Source organism: Scardinius erythrophthalmus (assembly GCF_964197995.2).
Source record: "Scardinius erythrophthalmus genome assembly, chromosome: 10".
Taxonomy (NCBI): domain Eukaryota; kingdom Metazoa; phylum Chordata; class Actinopteri; order Cypriniformes; family Leuciscidae; genus Scardinius; species Scardinius erythrophthalmus.
Window position 1 is genome coordinate 37,124,067 of NC_138230.1, and position 22,230 is coordinate 37,146,296.

The 22,230-nt window shown below is 37.9% G+C and overlaps 1 protein-coding gene across 1 annotated transcript in view; it reads left to right on the plus strand.

Moving 5' to 3' along the window:
• The window catches only part of gabbr2 (gamma-aminobutyric acid (GABA) B receptor, 2), a gene marked incomplete at its 5' end in the record, with an annotated part of 155,103 nt that overhangs the window by 92,133 nt on the left and 40,740 nt on the right, over positions 1 to 22,230 (plus strand). The window contains 8 exons of the mRNA XM_081376553.1: positions 724 to 789; positions 1,013 to 1,201; positions 2,096 to 2,338; positions 8,007 to 8,067; positions 14,136 to 14,216; positions 17,011 to 17,161; positions 17,757 to 17,889; positions 19,518 to 19,625. Coding sequence (XP_081232679.1) covers positions 724 to 789; positions 1,013 to 1,201; positions 2,096 to 2,338; positions 8,007 to 8,067; positions 14,136 to 14,216; positions 17,011 to 17,161; positions 17,757 to 17,889; positions 19,518 to 19,625 — 1,032 coding nt within the window. The remainder of the gene's footprint in view (positions 1 to 723; positions 790 to 1,012; positions 1,202 to 2,095; positions 2,339 to 8,006; positions 8,068 to 14,135; positions 14,217 to 17,010; positions 17,162 to 17,756; positions 17,890 to 19,517; positions 19,626 to 22,230) is intronic.

The window sequence follows — 22,230 nt, forward strand, 5'->3', positions numbered from 1 at the left end:
CACACCCATTACTTAAGAGAATAGGGACAACCCTTTAAGACCATGCGCCTGGCGCACCAATCATTTTTCGTTAAACTAGCAAAAGTGAATTCAGACACACCCTAAGTGAACTTGCGACCTGCGCTTTAGACCATGCGCTTAGATAGTTAAAATAGGGCCCTTAGTCTTTATGTCTCACCTAGCAAAGCTACACACCCTAACAGTGTTTTGGGATTTTTTTTAACAGCTTTTCTCATGAAAATCCTGCTTGCTTTTATTTTAAGCATTTGGACATTTTATTAATAGAGACAGTGAAAGAACAGACAAAAATGATATGGAAGAGATGGATAACAGGACTTGGAATTGGCCCAAGGATTGGAGTGGAGTGTGTGCACTACTTTTCCAGTGTCTGGGATATGTTTCCTTGAACGCAAAATGTATAACTTATTCTCCAAATGGATTTGCAATCTGTTTGTTTGAGAGGCCCAAGTAGGAGTGACTTAACAACATTTCAACCAATAGAGTGAGTGGGGCTGGACTACCTGTTTTTCAGAACAATGACAGATGGGAATTTCATGTAATTATTTTGGAATAATTCCTGGGTTAAGGATGCAGCTTTGTGGTTACCAGCATGCTTAGGGCTTTTTTCATTGTGACATACTGTACATTTCACCATTATATCAGTTATATTTAAATTTAGCCATAACTACCCGTTTAATTCTGTTCTCTCCCATCTCTCTGTAGGATAATGATGTTCGGATCATCATTGGTCAGTTCGATGAGAATCTGGCCGCTAAGGTCTTCTGCTGTGTAAGTTAGCCAAACCCAGTCACCATAACATGCACCACCAGCCTCAGATTTACTGCAAAAGACCTGTTGAATTGATGAAATCTGTACATTTATTTAATATACTGATGTGCCACAGAAATGTTTAACTGTGTCATTATTCATTCACAATACAGTTTGCTTAACAGTTGATTTTTGTTTGAAATGATATGACTGTTGAGTCCCTGATCTTGTGTGTGTGCTCCAGGCTTATAACCTGAACATGTATGGCAGTAAGTACCAGTGGATCATTCCAGGATGGTATCAGGGGAACTGGTGGGAACAAGCAAACTCCACAAACTGCACCACTAAGAAGCTGCTGACAGCCATGGAGGGTTATATCAGCGTGGACTTCGAGCCCCTCAGTGCCAAACAGATAAAGGGAATATCAGGAAGAGTGAGTGTCTGCAATGCGGTGGGATCTCACAAGTTATGAATGGCAGTTCTGATTTCTGACGAACAAAAAATTCTACCATGTGCAATAGGAAAAAATGATGCATTTAAGTTATAATAGTTTCTCACTATCAGCTTTCCTTTATTTTCCCTGTTGAAATGAGCAGCTTAGACCAGCATGTCCAAGTTGCTGAAATTCTTGATCATTTTTAACAAATACATATTTTCATAACCTTGAAAAACATTTAAAAAATATGAAGTTACGGGCATTTATGGTTATTAAAGATGCAAGGATGATTTTATCTTACTTTTTACTTGATGATTACATTGCTTGTTTCAATTTAAAATTTAAATTTAAACATTCTTACTACATTAACATTCTTTAAACGTTCTGTATCACATTCATCAAAGAAGCCTGAAAAAAAATGATCACGGTTTTCACACACACACACAAAAATGTTTTTAACATTCATAATATTAAGAAATGTTTCTTGAGCAGTAAATCAGCATATTAGAATGGTTTATGAAGGATCATGTGACACTGAAGACTGGACTATTGATTCTGTCACAGGAATTAATTACATTTTAAAATGTTAAAAGGTTACAGGTATTTTAAATTGTAATAATATTTCACAGTATTACTGCTTTGACTCTATTATCAATCAAATAAATGCCACCTTTGTTAGCATAAGTGACTTGTACCTTATTGTTACACCAATTGACATTTTTGTAATTAAAATCAATGTTAAGTTGAAGACTATATTAATGATTTAAAAAATGGAAGTTTCAAGAACCTAGTACATATGTTTCAAACAAGATTTTTAAAAGATTTCTCCATTTTTATCATCTTGGGCTTCCTTATTTGTGAAGCAGTGCTGCTTTACCTGTGTGTGTTCAGACGCCGCAGGACTACGCGAGGGAGTACAACCGGGAGCGAGAGCAGAAAGGAGTGGAGCCCAGCAAGTTTCACGGCTTTGCCTACGACGGCATCTGGGTGATTGCGAAGACCCTCACCCGTGTCATGGAGCTCCTCAGACACAAGGAGAGGCACGACATGCACCACAACTTCACGGTGGATGACCGAGAGGTGGGCAAGATGGTCCTGGACGTGATGAACGAAACCAACTTCTTTGGAGTGACGGTAAGTTTGTGTTAACCAGGCTTTGCTTGGGTCCAAGCACAGTGTTTGGTTTACAATTCTGTAACATGTTCCACTAAAAAAGCTACTGTGGCTAGCACAATCTTGGCATGTAATTTTATATTGAGCCATCATTTCTTAAAGCTGAAGAGTTGTAAAGGCCATTTTGTGATCACCAAGTCAAAAGAGAGATAGGCCTGCTTTCATTGCTGCAAACTGCCTGTGAGAGGCTGAAGGGAGGGCAAACATTTAAGAAGGCAACTTAGTGCACACACTTAGGATTAGTGGCTAGTAAGGCTAAACATGCGATGCCGCTGACAGAATGAGAACCAGATAAGAGGTAGGGAGATATTTGGTATGCAGGGAGTGTCCTGTCTGCAGACATCACCGAATGTGTGTTTGTTTATGAGAACACACTGCTGCAGGCTGCCAAAACAGAGAATCACATAGCGCAAAAAGAAGGCAAGTCAGCAAATCTAAAGGCACGTGCTGAAGCTGAACCAACCTGTCTCTCTATAATAAAAAAATGAAGGCATTTTGATAGTGCAGTAAATGCTGTTGGTTTGGGAAATGAATAGGGGTTAATGTGCATTTTGGGTTTTAGTACGGTATGTCCTCCAGCCCTCCATCTTCGGCTTTTATCAAGCAGTTATCTCTCATGTGTAGCAGAGTATGTTTTATGTTTGCCCAGGCTGCTAACAAACAATGCATGTGCCGCGAGACCTCGGCGCAGAAGCTTAATGGAGAGGAAGGAAAAACAAACAACACACATAAAAAAGAAAATACTGCTGGAAGACCTGTGGAGAGATGAGCAGAAATGCAAACAAGAGCATTTGGTCTTTCTACCTCCTTTTAGATAGGGATGCGCAATATATCAGTGTCATAATGGTTATTGGCCGACATAAGAGAATTCATTTATTGGAGAATTAAAGTATTGTGTTTTTAATTGTTCATTTCCTCTATTTTTACTTTTAGATTACTTTTGCCATCATCTCCATTCACTTGAAGTAAATCCTTAAAATGCAATCTTTAGCAAATCTTCAGGGATAGAAAGATTAATTTTTGCTGTTTGACACAATTATCACAGCTTTTTTTCAATTTCTGATGTAGCTATTCTAATGTCTGTTCCACATTCTATGGCTAGCTGTATAGTATGTGATCACACTATCTGCAACTATGATTACTAATTGTATTAATACAATTTAAAAAAAAGGATAGTTATAGCACTTTCTCGCCCCCAAGTTGTACTAAACCTGTATGAGTTTATTTCTTCTGTTGAACACAAAAGAAGATATTTTAAAGAATGTTGGTAATCAAACAGTTGACGGTAGCCATTGACTTCCAGAGTAGGAAAAAAATACTGTGGTTACCAACATTCTTAAAGAATATCTATGGAAGCTTGTTTCCGCCACTGAATGAAACATTTTTATCTTTTTATCTCTTTTTATCTCACAATTGCGAGTTTACATCTCGCTATTCTGACTTTATTTCTCAGAATTGCGAGATATAAAGTCAGAATTGCGTGAAATAAAGTCAGAATTCTGAGATATAAAGTCAGAATTCTGAGATATAAAGTCAGAATTGCGAGATATAAAGTCGCAATTGCGAGACAGAATTCTGACTTTTTTTTCTTGCAATTGCGACTTTATATCACGCAATTCTGACTTTATATCTCAGAATTCTGACTTTATATCACGCAATTCTGACTTTATAACACATAATTGCAAGTTTATATCTCGCAATTCTGACATCTTTTCTCGGAATTGTGAGATATAAAGTCCAATTCTAAGGGGAAAAAAAAGACAGACTTTTTTTTTTTTTTTTACAGAATAGTTTATATCTCACAATTCTGATTTTATAACACGCAATTGCGACTTTATATCATGCAATTCTGACTTTATATCTCCCAATTGCGTGATGTAAAGTCAGAATTCTGAGATATAAAGTCAAAATTGCGAGAAAAAAAGTCAGAATTCTGACTTTATAAGACGCAATTGCGACTTTATATCTCGCAATTCTGACTTTATATCTCAGAATTCTGACTTTATAACACGCAATTGTGACTTTAAAACACGCAATTGCGACTTTATTTCACGCAATTCTGAATTTATATCTCGCAATTCTGAGAAAGAAAGTCAGAATTGCGAGATGTAAACTCGCAATTTTGAGATAAAAAGTCGCAATTATCTTTTTTTTTTTTTGTGGCGGAAACAAGCTTCCATAAATATCCTATTTTGTGTTAAACAGAAGATAGAAAATTTTTGGGGTGAACTATCCTTTTAATATCACTGTCAATAGGTGATGTTTTAGTGGCTTACCAGACGCGTACACACTTCATGATCTCAGATTCTAATTTAAACTGGGAAAATAACTTCTTTCCATCAAAGCATAGAATCTTCTGGAACACAATCGCATAAAAATAGATTGCAATCTGACTACAACAGATTTAGTGGTCCCACACGGATCAGGTTTGTCTCGTACCGATGGCTGGGTCTTTGTCCAACAGAACGGGCTGTTCTAGCTTCTCCATCAGACTTTGAGTCCTCTGAGGAGAGCTATCGATTGAGTGCCAGCATGCCTCAGGAACTAAAACATTATCTTAGAGAAGTCTCTGTGGATCATTTTGAGTGACAAGTAATGGTGTGCTGCTTTCATTTGGTTAGCACAACTTACATTCTAGAAGCAAACATATTGTTCAAAAGTTTGAGGTCAGTAATATATGTATATTTTTGAAAGAAATTAATACTTTTATTCAGGTAGAACACATTCAATTAAAGTGACAGTAAAGAAATGTTACAAAAGATTTATATTTCAAATAAACTTTTGAACTTTCCCTATTCATAAAAGAATCCTGGAACGAGATGATCACTGTTTAATTTTTTTTTTAAAACATTAAGCAACACAACTGTTTTCAACAATGGTAATAATAAGAAATGTTTCTTGTGCACCAAATCGGCATATTAGAATGTTTTCTTCTTTAACCTCTGACACTTATCCATTACTTTTGTAACATTTTAGATTATTTACTAGGCAATAAAAACAGGAAATGCCTTCTAAAAATTATTAATTTCAGTTGTATAATATTATAAAAGCTGAAAATAGACTGTTGCAGTGCAGATGTGGGCTGTGGCAGCAAATTCCTTGCTTACAAAAGCTCAAAGCATGGAGTCATTGCATTGATTTCTCTTTGTATGTGTGTGTGTGTTGGGGATATTTTAGGGCCAAACTATCTGCAGTCTGCTAATATGAGTGGCTGTTTGGTCTGTTCGACACCGACATTATCATTTGCTTCATCACCTTCATCACCTCCACCCACAACCCCCTTTTGCAGGCCTGAGGGTGCCTTTCACACCTGTGTGATCTCCATAAGGCCCCTTGCACCCGGCCTGTCCACACCTCTGCACAGACTCTCTCTCTCTCTCTCTCTCTCTCTCTCTCTCTCTCTCTCTCTCTCTCTCTCTCTCTCTCTCTCTCTCTCTCTCTCTCTCTCTCTCTCTCTCTCTCTCTCTCTCTCTCTCTCTCTCTCTCTCTCTCTCTCACACACACACACACACACACACACACACACACACACACACACACACACACACACACACACACACACACACACACACACACACACACACACACACACACACCACACATGCAGATGGATAAAGGTGCCATGTTTGACCCATAAGCCCACACCTGTAGCGCAACAAAACCTATTTTCAGCTTTTCTACTGTTATGAAACCAATCTCAACAAAGAAACTGAGAAAGAGTGTGAAAACTGAGAAAAAGCCTTCATTGATTTAGAAAAACCTTATGACTACTATCACAGCTTTTCACTTGAGTCTTAAAGGGATAGTTCATCCAAAAAATACAAATCTGTGACCATTTTCTCACCCTCATGCCACCATCCAAATGACTTTCTTTCCTCAGTTTTATAAAGTGAATAATGAAAATGATGGTCCTGAACAACAAAACATGACCATCATTTCTCCTTGTTGTATTGTCTCCACAATGTCCAAAAATGAGATCCTGCTCAGCATATAAATCAACAAATTAGGATTTGAAGGTTTTAAGTACTGCAGTTCACATTCTATATTGTTTACACACATAACTCTGAATTGAAGCTTTAATATGTTTTGTGAAGGCGAGCATTTATCCAGCGCGCCCACGTCAGAGCATCTAAACAAAGAATCATATCGCACTGGGACCGGAGCCTGCTCTACACTTCAAAGACAGACATTTTTAGAGATATGATCACTTCTGATTTGCCTCCCATGGTTTTAATGGGCTTCTAATCATTGCCATGGTAATGCAGTATGCCTCTCACCTGTTATTTTATTGGGCCGAGTGATCCCAAATCCTTTTAAATGGCTCATTAGGCACTTCCGGGGGCAGACAGACAGCAAACTGCATTTACACATTTCCTTTTTTAGGATTTAATGAGCAAATTAGATAGCATTTTGATCCAGTGACGGAGCTATTTATGTAAAAATGCTAGATACTGATCTACGTTTTGATCAGATATCCATGATTAACCTGCAAGGTCTGTTGAGGCTTTTTGTGTCATATTTGAATTCATTATTTTGCTGGAAAATTTGCTTCTTCTGTTAATGATTGTTTTCTAACTGGGTAAAGGGATTTATTATTTATATTTTTAATATTAATTGGTTTCTTCCTCTTTAGTAGATGTATTTTAATTTAAAGCTTCTTGCAATGCTCTTATTGCTGTGAAGATCTCTCAAGGGCATAAGAAGGATAATGCAAAATAGCCTTTTTATATTTTCTGGATCACTGTTATTTGCGATTGAACCTACAACTTTTCTTTGCCATTATGCTGCTGCTTAGTTTGTTTGTTTGTTTGTTTGTTTTTTTGAGTTGTGCTGGCTGAAGTAAGAAAATATTGACCTATATATACTTTTTTTGTATGATACAAGATGTGTTTTTGTTGAAATGTCCAAGAACCAATATGCAGAAGTGTTATATATATAACACTTCTGCATATTGGTTATTGGGCATTTCAGCAAAAACACATCTTGTGTCATGTGGACAAGATGATAAGCCTTCATATATATATATATATATATATATATATATATATATATATATATATATATATAAAATTTTGACAATATTAACTACATTCTACAACAATAAAAAAAAAAATATTTTTTTTTATTTTACTTTTTAGCATGGACCTGAGCAATTTAACACTTTATATTATATTATATAACAATTTGTGTTATATTTTTTCTGGAATTTGTTTCCTTTGTATTTGTGAACCAGTAAAGTATCCCAGTTCTCCTCAGCTGGCACAACCTGACAACCATCTCAGGCCTCCTTGCACTCCTTTAATTTAACAAATCAATAGTGCTGCTATTAATTATGTTTGCCTCAAGAATGTGATCAATTCAAAGATCTTTAAACTAATAAATGAGCCAAAAAACAAGCAATGTGCCAGACTTCAATCTATACACTACCAATTTGTTGCTGTGTCAAGAGTGAAGGATATGGCAACAAGATGGAAAATCGATCCTTGTAAAATATATCTGTCCAACTTGGATTATGTGCCATGATATTAATCATCTCAACTGTGCAATCAAGACTTCTGCAAACTGTCCATTTACACGTGATAAGCAGCTCTTGTGAAGGTTGTTCGCTGTGTGTGTGCTTTTTTTGCAGGGTCAGGTGATGTTCAGGAATGGAGAACGCATGGGAACCATAAAATTCACCCAGTTTCAAGGTAAGTCCATTAGATGGTCATTTTTCATGGTTAACAAGCCTTTTTATAGGAAATGCTGGATCAAATTCAGGTCGTTCAGCCAATGTGGATCATTCTCCGTGTTAAATGAACATCTCAGTCTATGCCAGTGTCGCTTTGTAGAATATGTGTGACACATATCTCAGTGCGACGTTGAGTCAGTGCTTGTGCAATACATCATGTAGATGGTCGTGTGCACAGCGGTTTTTTGGTGCCGTCCTGTAGTTTAATGGGGGTCAGAGAATTCCCCTGCTTGGCCCTCTGATGTGATTAATCCAGTGTGTATGTGTGTGTGTGTGTTTCCTGAGGGCAGGGGAGATTAACTCTGGTTTGTGGGATTTAATCTTGGTGCAGGGATTTCCCCCTCACACCCCATGGCAGCCGCAGGCCAGCGTTCCCCACCCTCTTCAGTCTTATCTGCTTCGGCACAGAGGCATCCCTCCCATAGTGTGTTACATCACCTCTTCAGACTGTATTTGTGAGCAGGCCGCAGGATCGGAGGGTTGTTTGGCTTGAGGGGTGATTGAACTGTCTGTCAATATGAAGGCGAATGGCAGTCTGGGATAAATAATGAAAAAAAAGAAAGAAAGGAGAAGCTGTTATCAGCAGCACCCTGGAGAGCGTCATCTTCTACACCGAGAACAATCACACCGACTCAAAGCGCACACTTGCTTTGGGCTTCTTCTTTCTTTGGGTTTCTCACTCTATTACTCTGCTCTCTGTCTCATTTCATCACTCGCTCACTCACAACATATTCACTCAAGTCATTTTCTCACTCGTTTGTTTATTCGCATTAAAGATGCAGTGAGTGATTTCTGAGAATGATACTTGAAATCAACCCAAACAAACACACCCTTCTCTTCGGCCCCTTAAATGCACGAACATGCAATGTAAGAGTGGATGTCTCGTTATCATAGCAGAAGCAAAGCAAAATAAAGCGAAGATGATAAACGAAGGACAAGGAAGATAAAAAAATTAACTTACATTATAAGAGTATATACAAACAAAAGTTGGTTGTTAGTTGTCAGTAGCACACACTCAAAACCAATGTTACTCAAGTCACGTATGAAGCAGAAATAACGCAACCTCTGTGTCTGTTTTCAGGTCTCTCCAGCACTGGAAAGCTTTTTTAATCTTAACACAGGTCTTAAAGCTCTTGCCTGATCATAACTCTTCTATATTAGAAGAGATATTCCTTTGACCTATTCTCTTTTGTAATGTCTCTCAGCCATCTCTCTTTCAACAGTCTTTCTGCAAAATCTCACTCTCTCTCCTCCCTCATCATGGACACGCCCCCTACTGCTGATTGGCTACAAGTTTGTTGTAGTGCTCGGTCCAATCTACTTTCAACAGTGTTTTTCAGAAATCGCTTACTGCACCTTTAACTCACTCACTCACTCATACCCATCATTCATGCATTTACTCATGCGTTCTTACATTCTTATTCACTGTATTTATTCTCTCTCACACGCATTTTTTTGTTCATTCACTCACACATTCATTTAAACACATTTGCTTTGGGGGGGTCCTTTAGTCATTCTACTCACTTTCTCACTTATTCACTCATTCACATTATTCGTTTACTTAGTTCTTTCAGTCAGTCACTGACTCACACATCGACTCACATTTCACACATCATTCACACTAAAATGACTTCTTAATGACTCTTTTGAATTGATCCTTTAATTTGTTTTCCAATAAAAATATCTCTGAATCCAGATATATGTTGAGAAGCAACACTGCAAGGTTTCATTCACTTGTTTTCAGAGAGTAGTTCATACATTAATAGAAATGTATTTTATCTTACTGTGAAATGTTTAGATATTTGAACTGGAAAATAAGACACAAATCAGTTAAGAATATGATTTTTGCAGCTCACATCTAACCTCTCTCTCTCTCAGACTTTTCTGACCAATATTTAAGTCTTTATAAATCATTATAGTTGACAACTAATAGCAGAATGCTGTCCATCAGTTTACATGCTTGTGGTTTTTGCAGTGTCCCATTGATCTCATGGTCAGATAAGTACCTGAATGATGACGTTTACTACATGGAGCTCTGACATCACCTGATTATTCACAGTCAATGATTCACCTGACACAGCAAGACCACCTAGGCTACCAAACTTAATCAAATGTCAGGTTGAAGGAGGTCCATTAGTACTAGTACTACTTAATCTTGTTGGCTATCATGTTTAAATTGTGTTATTCACATGAAAGCTTGGCCTAGTTTAACCCACAGCAGTTGTGAAAATCTGAGACCATCAGATGAATTGTATTGAGCAGAAAATGGGTTGGCGTCTCAGTTCAGTACAGTAAATGTTTAATGTTAGCAGTTAGGAAACTATATAGCCTACTTCCAGGAGCTAAATAATAAATATCTTATTGCCTATGTTCTCTTTTTTTAAAGTTAGTTTTCATCTCTAGAAGGAATGCATTTTTCCATGCAAGTGTGAAAGTCAATACACAAGTAGTTTTAAAGCGAACACCAGGGAGAAATATTGAGTTCTAAGATGGCTTTTGGAATAGACTTTGCCTTATATTTGCCTTCTGAGAGGAAGTCTTGTTCTGCTGGGGATTTATTGACACTAAGCTTTATTTTATTGCATCTTTGGATACAAAACCTCAAGTTACAACTTACTAACCATCTGTTTTCATCTTTAATACCTAGTTCAGGTTTTTTTGTTTGTTTTTTGTTAGCAATAACAAAGACAAAATGAGAAATATGCATTATGGTGATAAATAAATGGAAGAAAAAATAGAAAGAAGTATAAACAGCATCATGATTTCTGAAGGATCATGTAACACTGAAGACTGTAGTAATGGCTGCTAAAAATACAGCTTTTCCATCAGTAATTCATTACATTTTAAAATATATTTAAATAGAAAACTGGTGTTAATATGTTTCATAATATTACTGTTTTTACTTTATTTTGTATCAAATAATTGCATCCTTGGTAAGAATAATAGACTTTCAAAAATGTTAGATAATCTTACTAACACCAAACTTTTGAGCTTTTGTGTATATCATGTTATAATTTGCACACAAAAAAATACTATATTGTGCCATTTTATTCCGAGTAAAATGGGCTAGAAAAAATATGTAGCGCTCCAAACAGGAAAAAAGACCTGGTACTACAGGTGCGTAGAGCCAATGGTATATTGAAGAATGAACAAAAAGGGAGGCTAAACGCACACTGATCCACTCAAGACTGGAAAATTCTACAAATTTGTATTTTGATTTTATAAATTGCATCGTGCAAAAAGTGCAAAGTGCATGTGAGTTAAAAACAAAAAACTTGCTGGTGTCTATTTAAGCAATTTATAAAATAAAATAAAGTTTTTGTAGACTTTTCCAGTCTTGAGTGGATCAGTGTGCGAGTAAAATGGACTAAAATTAACATATGGCAAGGCTAAATAATATTGACTTAATTTAAAGGAGCAGTAAGCGATTAAAAAAAAATGCTGTTGAAAAGTAGCCTGGAAATCCAGACCTAAATCTGAAAGATTAATGGTCTGGCATCGACTAATGAAAATCGGCCAACTCGAGGGGCGGCACCAAGCATGCATTTGAAAATCTCACTGCACGCAATTGGATAACACTACGACCAATCACAAGAAGTTATCGCTTAGCTACCAGCGGAGCTAACTGGTAGATTAGACTCTTACCGTATCCGGTCGAGAAAAACAGCAAAAACGCTCTTCTTGCAAAGGACGGATTCGAGCGCCGTCTTCTTTTCCTATTTTAGATAAAAAGCCAAGTCTAAAGGTACGTTCACACGCGACCAAGCGACGTGATACCATTCATTTTCAATGGGGAGCGGGCGACTTCCGGCGACACGCGCGGTCGCGACCGTTGGCGACTGGATAGGGCGTGTCTGGCGACGCGACAAAGTTGAGAAATGTTTAACTTTATGCAAATGAAGAGCGACTTTCGCGAGCGACAACCAATAGGAGTGAAGTCAGTGGAGCAAACGTGATCCGTCACTCTTCAGTGCAGCGTCTGACCAAGGCAAGATGAATGAGAAGTTTATTTTAGCAGTCAGAAACTGTCCAATAGTTTATGATATGTCTCTGTGTACATACAGTGGTACTCGCCGTGCTGACTCCGAGCCCGAATGGTTTCGTGAACTCAGAAAGACCAGTATTTGCCCATTTTCTGCAGTTAAATAGCCGCGATAGCATAGGGCACTCGCTGTTTCTCATTCATCTTTTATATTATGCATTTTATGTACTGATCCCATTTATATTTAGTTTTTACCTTCCAAAATGTTAACTTGTAGCGCAAGAAAACAGATTTGTTGTCTACAACACGTAACATCCGTGAATGTCACTCACAAACATTACCTAGGCAACCAGAAGTGAGAACGCCCACTAACGACCTCAGCGCCAGCCACTGGCGACATGCAGCGATAAAGTCGCTTGTAGTGTGAACGGGGCTTAACTCGTTCATTGTAGCGACCAAAGCCGTTTCAAACAACTGGTGTTCATCCATAGCCATCTTGCAATGCTTACTAATGACTTCGACGTCGCAGCGCTGTCGTCATCTGTTTAGCTCGCCTCTGGCCCGCCTATATCAGATAACCCGATGTGATTGGTGCAGCATGGATACAAGGGCATATTTAATGAGCATCATTACTCGACGCCAGAGTAACTCGCTGAGAAAATTCAACTTGTGCTCTCGCGAGACCTCTGGATTTCCAGGGTTGTTGAAAAGTGCATCAGACTGAGCATCAAAGCACACTTGTAGCCAATCAGCAGTAAGGGGCGTGTCCACTCATGATGGGGGAGGAGAGATAGCTCATTGCACAAGAAAGACATTAGCAGGACAACTAGAGATTTCCAGAGAAAACACAAAAGAAAAAAATGCCTGGGGAATATAACTTTAAAAAAGAAGGGTTACGATCAGGCAAGAGGTAGGACCCGCGTTAATATCAGAGAAGCTTTCCAAGCGCGAGAGAGACTTTAAGGAGCGGGAAGGCCTGAATATGTTTTTTTCTTTTGATTTCTGCTTTTAAGGATCGCTATAAACCCTTAATCTTGTCACATTTGTAATATATTAGTTACTTGGACTATCGTGTTATGTAGGGAGCTGTTCATGAAAACTGTGTTTGATTCAGCCCGTTCTCATCCCAAGGCGTCATATACTGACTCTTTTGACATTTCGTCTACATCGAATGCACATGAACGCCCATCGTCAATATGAGACGCAGATAGATATGGGCCAGAAGGCGCCTCCTAGCGGTCTAACCCTAACCCTACCCCAGACCTAAACCTACCCATAACCGAACAAAGCTCTGTACGTGTCATATTGACGCTAAAGGGTGCCATGTGCGTTCGATGTAGACGAAATGTCAAAAGCGTCAGTATATGACGCCCTAGGATGAGAATGCGTTGGTTTTATTTTCTGGGATGGAAGGGATGACTTTGCCATCGAAGGAGTAGAGGAGCTATACAACAATTAGACATTCGACCTGAATTATCATAGTAACACAAATTGCTTTCACTTATTGATGACATCATACCCTTGGGCGGCAGGCACAGCAGATTCCTCCAGTCGTTGTCTGTGTTGCATAGCGTGTACATGTGGGGGCGGAGACATCAAGATAGGGGTGTGATCCTTTTGGGTAGGGGTGTGTTTGTTTTGGTGATTTCAGATATTAACAACTCTTACCAGAAATCACTTACTGCACCTTTAAAGGACATTTTTGCCAAAGCAAAAAGTGTGTCAAAATTAACAATGCATCCTTGTTAGAAAAGCTAGGTTTTCTGAGTTATTCATCATGAGATCAATGTTTCAATTCATTGTTTATCCAGACTCTCTAATCAGGTGTCTTTTAATTGATGTGCAAATGCGTGAGGTTGCAATTTACATACTTTTTCAGGTCAACATCGCCTGAGTATTTTGGGACAATATGTTGGGCTGGTTCTGCAGTGAAGCGCACAGAAACTAAATGTACTGTCTATTGTCGTGTTTCTCTCTGGGGGCCGCCGGCTTTGAACACACTGCTCTTATCTCGGTCGTCCTCTTGTTCTTGCTTTCTTTCACAGAGGGTCAAGAGGTGAAGGTGGGCGAGTACAACGCCATTGCAGATGTACTGGACCTTATCAACAACACCATCAGGTTCCAAGGTAGGAAAAGCCCCGTTTGTGTGTGTTTGCGGGTCAGTGTTTGAGTGAGAGAGAGACAGAAGGTTCACACGCCTGCCAATGTTGTCTACCCACTGTTCTGTGTGTGGTCATCTGAATAATTCAAGAGTAATTTTTCTGTTTGCCCACATTGACATTCTTTTGTTTGTTTTTTTCCTTATTCCCTGGATTTTTTTCTTTTTCTTATTTAAATTGCCTCTGAGGAACACAGTGGTGGACAAGAAGTAAAACGTTTAATTGTCTTACTTTAACGTAACTTGTTAAGAGGGAATCTGAAGGAATCATTTGGCATATTTAACACTTTCCCCGCCATTGTTGAGTTTTTCCATCATTTATGACAAAACACTTCCCAGCCAATCGATGAGTTTTTCCATAAAACCGTGTTTTTACTGTTATAGAGTAGGGCCGCTGTTACAGATCTTCTGAAATAGCACAGCATCTCCGGATCCAAAAGCAAGCAAAGAAAAAGATCTGTGTAAAACCTGCAAAGAGGTATAGGACTGTGCAAGCTTTATTGTGTTGATAGACTCAATCTGTGTTTTAATTCTGATCTGGCAAAGTCTGACAAAAAAAAAAGATTTTTTTAATGGCCCTACACACTGGGACGAATATCCGCTCGCGTTAAACGCCAGCGTTTTTCAACGCGTTTTTTGTGTTCACACCCAAGCGATTTTCGCTGACGATGAGCCAAGTGAACATGCAAATTCATTCCTTGACATTAGATGGCGCTTAATGTAAAACAGAAACCACTCCATAACAGTTCTCTTTTATCAAGATTTTTGTAGTCGCTGTCGCGTTTGTCATATAGTTCTTTATGTTCCGACACCAACGAGACCAGCAGCTCTACATTCATCTTGCCTTGCATCTTCCTCGTCTTATTTCTTCCCGGCAGTGTAAACGCTACTTGGTGTCACTGATCTATATAATGACTGGATAGCTCATGACGTTCTAAACTGCCACTAGGCAGAGCTTCGTGCAGAGTCCGTTTACCGTTACATTTAACCCATACAATTTGTATTATGCATTTCCTGAACATGTACTTGCTAATCAAACACTTTATATGAACAAACTACTAATCTATAAAACACATTCGGTCTTCCGACCTTTTACTATTGTGTCAACTGATGTTGATATGCGCGAGGGAGAGAGAGCATACACCGCTCGAGTTGTTTGAAGGCGGTGAGAGTGCAATGCGCCCTGTCCACTGATCTAAATAATTCGTTGTTACGACGACTTATTTGTTCCCTCGTTTTAATAAATCGTGGACAGGTTGAACTAATTCCCTCCCTCATTTTGATTTAACGAATTACAATGTGGCCACAAGATAACAAGCTGAGGTATTATTAATTCGTGGCCACGAAAAAATATTCACCTGAATATTCACCAATTCACAAAAATATAGGTCTGTAGCATTCACTATTTAATTAATATTATCAAACTGTTTTTCTTACCTGTGAAGATAGCTCTTCAGTGAAGGCCGACTAGTGTTCTCGTACAGCTTTTTATTCCTTTTGCAAAGAAATTGCCGTTTTTTAAGCAGGAAAAATTTCCCGACTTTAAACAAATACCCATTTAAATGCTTAGGATGTTTGCGTTGTGAGAATATACAGGGAGACTTTAGATTTAAAAACTGTGTCTCGTTAGGCAATGTTTTCTCAGTCAAATCATAAAATTTCCTATTGATTCAATAGAACGCGTGAGCTCACTAGGGAATACCAATATGGCGGCGCAGTGGCTTCACTGTTTATGACGTCATGAGCTATCCAGTCATTCTATATAGATCAGTGTTTGGTGTATATCTTCTTCACCGTTACGTATGTGTGCTTGGCAAGACCGTTTTGTGTTTGAGCGCCCCCAAGTTGCGTTTTACTGTAACTTCAGAAGCTCCAGACACGTGAACAAAAGCGCCAATCTGATTGGTCGGATGTTTTTGACGCGGCGCGTCAAACCAAAAAAACGAACCCGAGGCATTTTTTAAAAAATTACGCTTTTACCGTGGCGTTTTTCGCGCCGGTGTGCACACTCACATTAGCGCCCTTTGTTTAGTCACAAGGCGTTAAACGTCGGCGAATATCGCACGTGAAATTCGTCCCGGTGTGAACAGGCCTTTAGCTTTTTGTTAAAAATGTTTTTTTGAAGAAACGTACCCACATTCAAAGTGTTGATAAAAAAAATCATGAATGAAGCTGAATAAAATGTTTTAGGCTATGTTCTTTCTTTTGATATATTCACTGTTTACATATTCATACAACAAATTATTCTGGGGGGCCATGAAATATTTGTGTATGATATGATCAAAAATGCTGGCGCTGGCTGGCAACTTAGAGAAAAAAGTTAGAGAGAAAAAAATGTCCAAACACTCACCCCAACTGAGATTGTTTTCTAAATGAAAAAGAGTAAACCATTTCCTTCTGAGCTAATATCAGTAAAGACTCACAGTTGTACATGAAATCACCAAGGTTGTCAAGTCATGCAAATAACTCTTGACTCGTTTTGGTGACTCATTTGGTTTAAGTGCTCTACTGTCTTCCAACTTCTCATTATGATGTTAGATCTAATCACATCTTACATCACGGTCACCGTTTTTAAACCCATCCACAAATATTATTATATAACATTGTGCAGAAATAGAGCTAATACTGTATGTCACATGAGTGGCATTTTAAAATCTAAGTCATTTAAATTACACAGGGAAATGTTGAGAGCTTTCTCTGAGATGACGTTCTTTGAGATAACTCCAAGAGTAACTGACTGTGAACCATCATGACTCTCGTAGGTGTTGAACCGCCGAAGGATCGGACGTTTGTGCGTCTGCAGCGCCGGCAAATAAACGTCCCTCTCTACAGCATCCTGTCTACCATCACTATCCTGGGCATGCTCATGGCAGGAGCCTTCCTCTTCTTTAACATCAAAAACCGCAACCACAGGTCAGGGCTGAGCGAGACTACGACAGGAAATAGTTCAAGAGTGAGACCTGAGTCTGAGACCACACTGGAAATCTGGGATCTTTTGTTTCATGTGGAAATCAGTTTTAGGATTTAGATAATGAACACGAAGTAAAAAAAAAAAAAAAAAAGTTTCTTGAGCACCGAATCAGAATGATTTCTAAATGATCATGTGACACTGAAGACTGGAGTAATGACTGCTGTAAAATTAAGCTTTGCGGTCACAGAAATACATTACATTTTATTATGTAATTATGTAATTATATTTTATTATGTATTATTCAGGATTATTCATTGTATTTTTGTCAGATATTCTTGATTCCCAGATGATGCTCTTTCATTCAATCTTTTATTTAAATTATTATATTTGAAAATATAAATTGCAATGGGATATTTTGCATAAAAGTTTTTAAATAATGCAAAATAAAGGCATTTTTTACTAGTGGTTTTGGGCTTTTGGATCCCATGGTATATATGATACAGTCATGGATGTAGATGCTCATTTAATTGCAGTTGTTAATAATAAATGAAATGTGAATATTTAATGTATCGGCTGTGTGCTTCCCTCCATCTGCAGGCTGATCAAAATGTCGAGTCCCTATATGAACAACCTGATCATTCTGGGTGGCCTGCTGTCGTACGCCTCCATTTTCCTCTTTGGTCTGGATGGATCTTTTGTGTCAGACAAGGAGTTTGAGACCCTCTGTACTGTGAGTAATGACTGATTTCTGTGAATCAGATATGAAAATGTCTAGACCATGGTTTTTTTTTTTTTTTTGTCCCGTAAGTGTTCTGAGGGTACATTTATGTGCTGTAATGGAAAAATTGTCACAATGATAAGCAAACATATGATGAAATTGGAATTTTAGTTTGAAGGATATTGTTAATTATTCTCATTTAGAATTTCGTTGGTGTTTTAAACTAACATGCCTAACCAGTGCTAGAGAAAACAAGCATTTGTGCAACTGGATATCTGACTCAAAACCTTTTTGAGATTTTGATAGCTTCCCCTGTGCCAACCTCCAAAGGGACAACTGTCCCTGGTCTCCTCTATATTTGAATCTGAACGCTTTTCACCTCTACTCAGGCTGTATCACCAAACTGAGTAAGCAGGATTGGATGTGTCTCGTCACGCCTCCACTGTCTGTTTGCATGTGACCATAATCCACCTTTTAATTATGAGGCTTTGGCTACTGCAGTAACTCCAGTCACAGGGGAAATAGCTCACAAATGTGTTGAGCAAGGCACATGCTACCTGCCTGAGACGGGGCTCTGTTCTCTACGGCCTGTGGAAGTTTTTCATTGCGACATCAAGGATGGGGTGAATTTGGGCAATTAATATTCTTTGATCTTGGACTCAAAGACAAATGACTAGGACTCAACAATAAGACTTTTTCCGATAATATATTTTGAACATTAGCAACATATTTTTTTGTCAGAGAGAAATTAATTATTATATTTATAATCAATTAGCAATTAATTATTAGTATTTTTAATGAATGTTTTCGGTCACACTTTAGATTGGGGGACAATTCTCACTATTAACTATGACTTTTGCCTCTATAAATTCCTAATTACTGCTTATTAATCGTTAGTAAGGTAGCTGTTAAGTTTAGGTATTGAGTAGGATTAAGGGATGTAGAATATAGTCATGCAGAAAAAGGCATTAATAAGTGCTCAATAAGTACTAATAAACAGCCAAAATTCTAGTAATATGCATACTAAGTAACTAGTTAATAGTGAGAATTGGACCCTAAATTAAAGTGTTACCAAGTTTTTTTTACCAATAAATACAGTTACAAGTTACAGCAATCTAATTAAGGTTTATAAACAATAATATGTGACCATTTTTACAGCTGCAACTATTAACATATCTCACAACTAATGACAACTATAAATTCATTATCACATGTTGAGTTAATTTAATTCAGTAGAATCCAGCGCAACACGCAATACATCACATAAAACCACATCAAATCTCAACAAAACAAGATGAAGTGACAGTCCTGCCTTATAGATGCTGAGAAGTACTTTCCCAGAGGAGCTCAGAATAAAGAACACTATATCTGTGGAAGAGGGTCAGAAGATGAAGAGAGGACAAAAAGAAAAGAAAAAAGCTTCAGGAACTTCTACAACTTGTCTACAACACACCTTGCCACCCGATTTGCTTTCTAATAGTAGAAGTCGGATCACTGTATTTTTATAGTTTTGCAGTTTCTGCTGCTTTGTATTCTATAGACTGGTGTTACAGTCTAATCTTGGCTTTTGGGGTAGCATTCCAGTGCCTAACTATTGGTTTGTAACAACCATGTTTTACTTTCACATTTAACGTTTTTAGGTCCGTACATGGATCCTCATTGTGGGTTACACAACAGCGTTTGGCGCCATGTTTGCGAAGACCTGGAGAGTGCACGCCATCTTCAAGAATGTAAAGATGAAGAAGAAGGTGAGAAACAGACTTTCAAAGCATTTCAGTTACAACATAGCACTCCATTTATATCTTAAAGTAAACCTGACAAAGCAACATTACATGTCCAGGTCACACTGGCGCATGACACTAGCGAAAACAAATATACCCTTTCAAATTATCATTATCATGATCAATGAAAATGATTTAATTTCATTAATAATATACTGGAAACAGATACTCTACCGTTCAAAAGTTTAGGGTCAGTAAATGTTTTTGTTTTTGAAAATCTTCTTGCGTTTACTAAGGAATACAAAACAGTAATATTGTGAAATATTATTACAATTTGAAATAACTGTTTTCTAAATAAAAAAATTATTCCTGTGATGCAAAGCTGAATTTTCAGCATCATTACTCCAGTCTTCAGTGTCGCATGATCCTTCAGAAATCATTCTAATATACTGATTTTGCTGCTCAAGAAACATTTCTTATTATTATACAATTGTGCTGCTTATTTTGTATATATTTTTAAGACCATGATACATTTTTACAGGATTCTGTGATGAATACAAAGTTCAAAAGAACAGCATTTATTTGAAATAAATTTTTTTGTAAAATTATAAATGTCTTTACTGTTACTTTTTATCAATGCAATGTGCATTGCTGATCAAAACTATTCATTTCTTTTAAAAAATCTTACTGACCCCAAACTTTTGGTCATATGGCAGGATTAACTGGGTTCCAGTGTAGCAGAACACACAGGAACTGGTATCATTTTTCATCTGCCTTATAATGATCACATTTCACTGTTTTATGATAAGATTTTTATATTTTTTTAAGAATTATAATACAAAAAAAAAAAACAGAACTTGATGGAATTATACTGCAGTTTATACATGGATGTTGTAATGGAGATGTACAGTAGATGATGAGATGGAGAAACAATGAAAGAGAGAGATATTTGTAGAAGGAGAGACAGGTTTCATGCTTAAAGCATCATGGGAAAGCAATGTTGCCACTGGGTTGTCAGCTGTCTAATTTTTCAACTGCCAAAAAAGCTAAAATATAGAAATCCTCTCTTCACTGAAGGTCAGTTTGCTGTCTCCATGCTCACTCTCCTGACATATCAAGAAGCAGCCACACTGCCAGTGCTAACCAATGAATCTCTGATCTCTTCTAAAGAACAATGTCTTCCTGCTCCGCTAAACACGGTCTTCACAAGTCTGCGTGTGAATTTTCTCCGCAAGAAAAAGCATCACACTATGGGGAAGTGTGCGCACAAGCGCATCCATGCAGGTCTTTAACACAACAGATTCGTGCATGCACACTGACCTCCTTTCATACGCTCTTTCTCTCCCTGCTCTTGTTTTTCAATGCGGCGTAAGAATGTGGCGAGTGAGGCAGCTGATACTGTATGACAATGCTGTAAAGGATGACAATGCTGTAAAGGATGGCTAGCCACAGCTCCAGCACCCTGCTGGCCATCTTTATTAATAGAGCTCACAGCCTGCTTCCACTGCTGCATTCAGAATCAGTGGGATGATTTCAAGCAGAATATATACAGAAAGAGAGAGCATAAACAATGCTGCAGGTAAACTAGGTAACCGAGAGAACTCATAACTTCAAAGGAATCTTCCTATATTAGTCTTATTTATAGGGATGTCCCAAGCCGATCTCAGGGATTGGTATCAGGGCCGATTCAGCATGTTTTTTAACTGATCGGTTGTGGCTATCCAAAGCCCGATCCTTTATTTTACATAAACTGTCAAGCAGGTGTTGTGCAGTAGGTGGCAGTATGCCCCTTCAAGGGGGTTTGGCAGCCGCCTTTAAAATTAAACGAAGAACCACAAATGTGCATGTGACGCACGAGAACCAATATGGTCTGTTTTTAACGTGTGACACATGTACGTTTGAGCTTCCGTGTTTAGCATATTTGATGTGCACTTTTTTTTAACAAAGTAATTTATTTATTTATTTAACCCTTTCGGTGCTTCGGTGCCCCAGCATTTTTTAAGCCGACTGGTATTTTAGAACGTATTACCTTATTATTTCCATGATGACGTGTCATGCTTGTCATGTGACACACCGCTGCCACAACAGTGCTGGATAATAGATGTATTGCTTTTAATTCGTTTTTCCTTTTTTATTAAACATATTCACAAACTTGTTAACTATATCATGAACTATCTGATATTCCAATTCTCAAATATGTGTACTTGTCGTTTAAAAACCTTTTATAATGATCATATTAGTTGATCATGGCGCCGCCATGTTAGTTTGCTCTGCAATTCAGGGAATCGGATCACGAAAATTCATCCACTTCTCCCGAAATACACGAAAGCAAGTGACCGGTGAAGAGGGACAAGAATAGAGCAAACTATATAGTTACCTATACAATGTGTATCAGATATGAATAAAACACGTCATCAAATTACAATACAAAGGATTACTATTGCAGCTTTCATAGACATCAGTGCGTATTTTACAAACTACAAATGTATTGTTTTGCTAGTACTTATGTGTATTTAAATGTCTGAAACATAAAATAAACCTTATATGGTTGAAAACACGGAATAGTTGTCATATGTCAAGCGCTAAGCGCGTCCGTCTGTGGCTCAGCTCCAGCTAAAACACCAAAGCACCT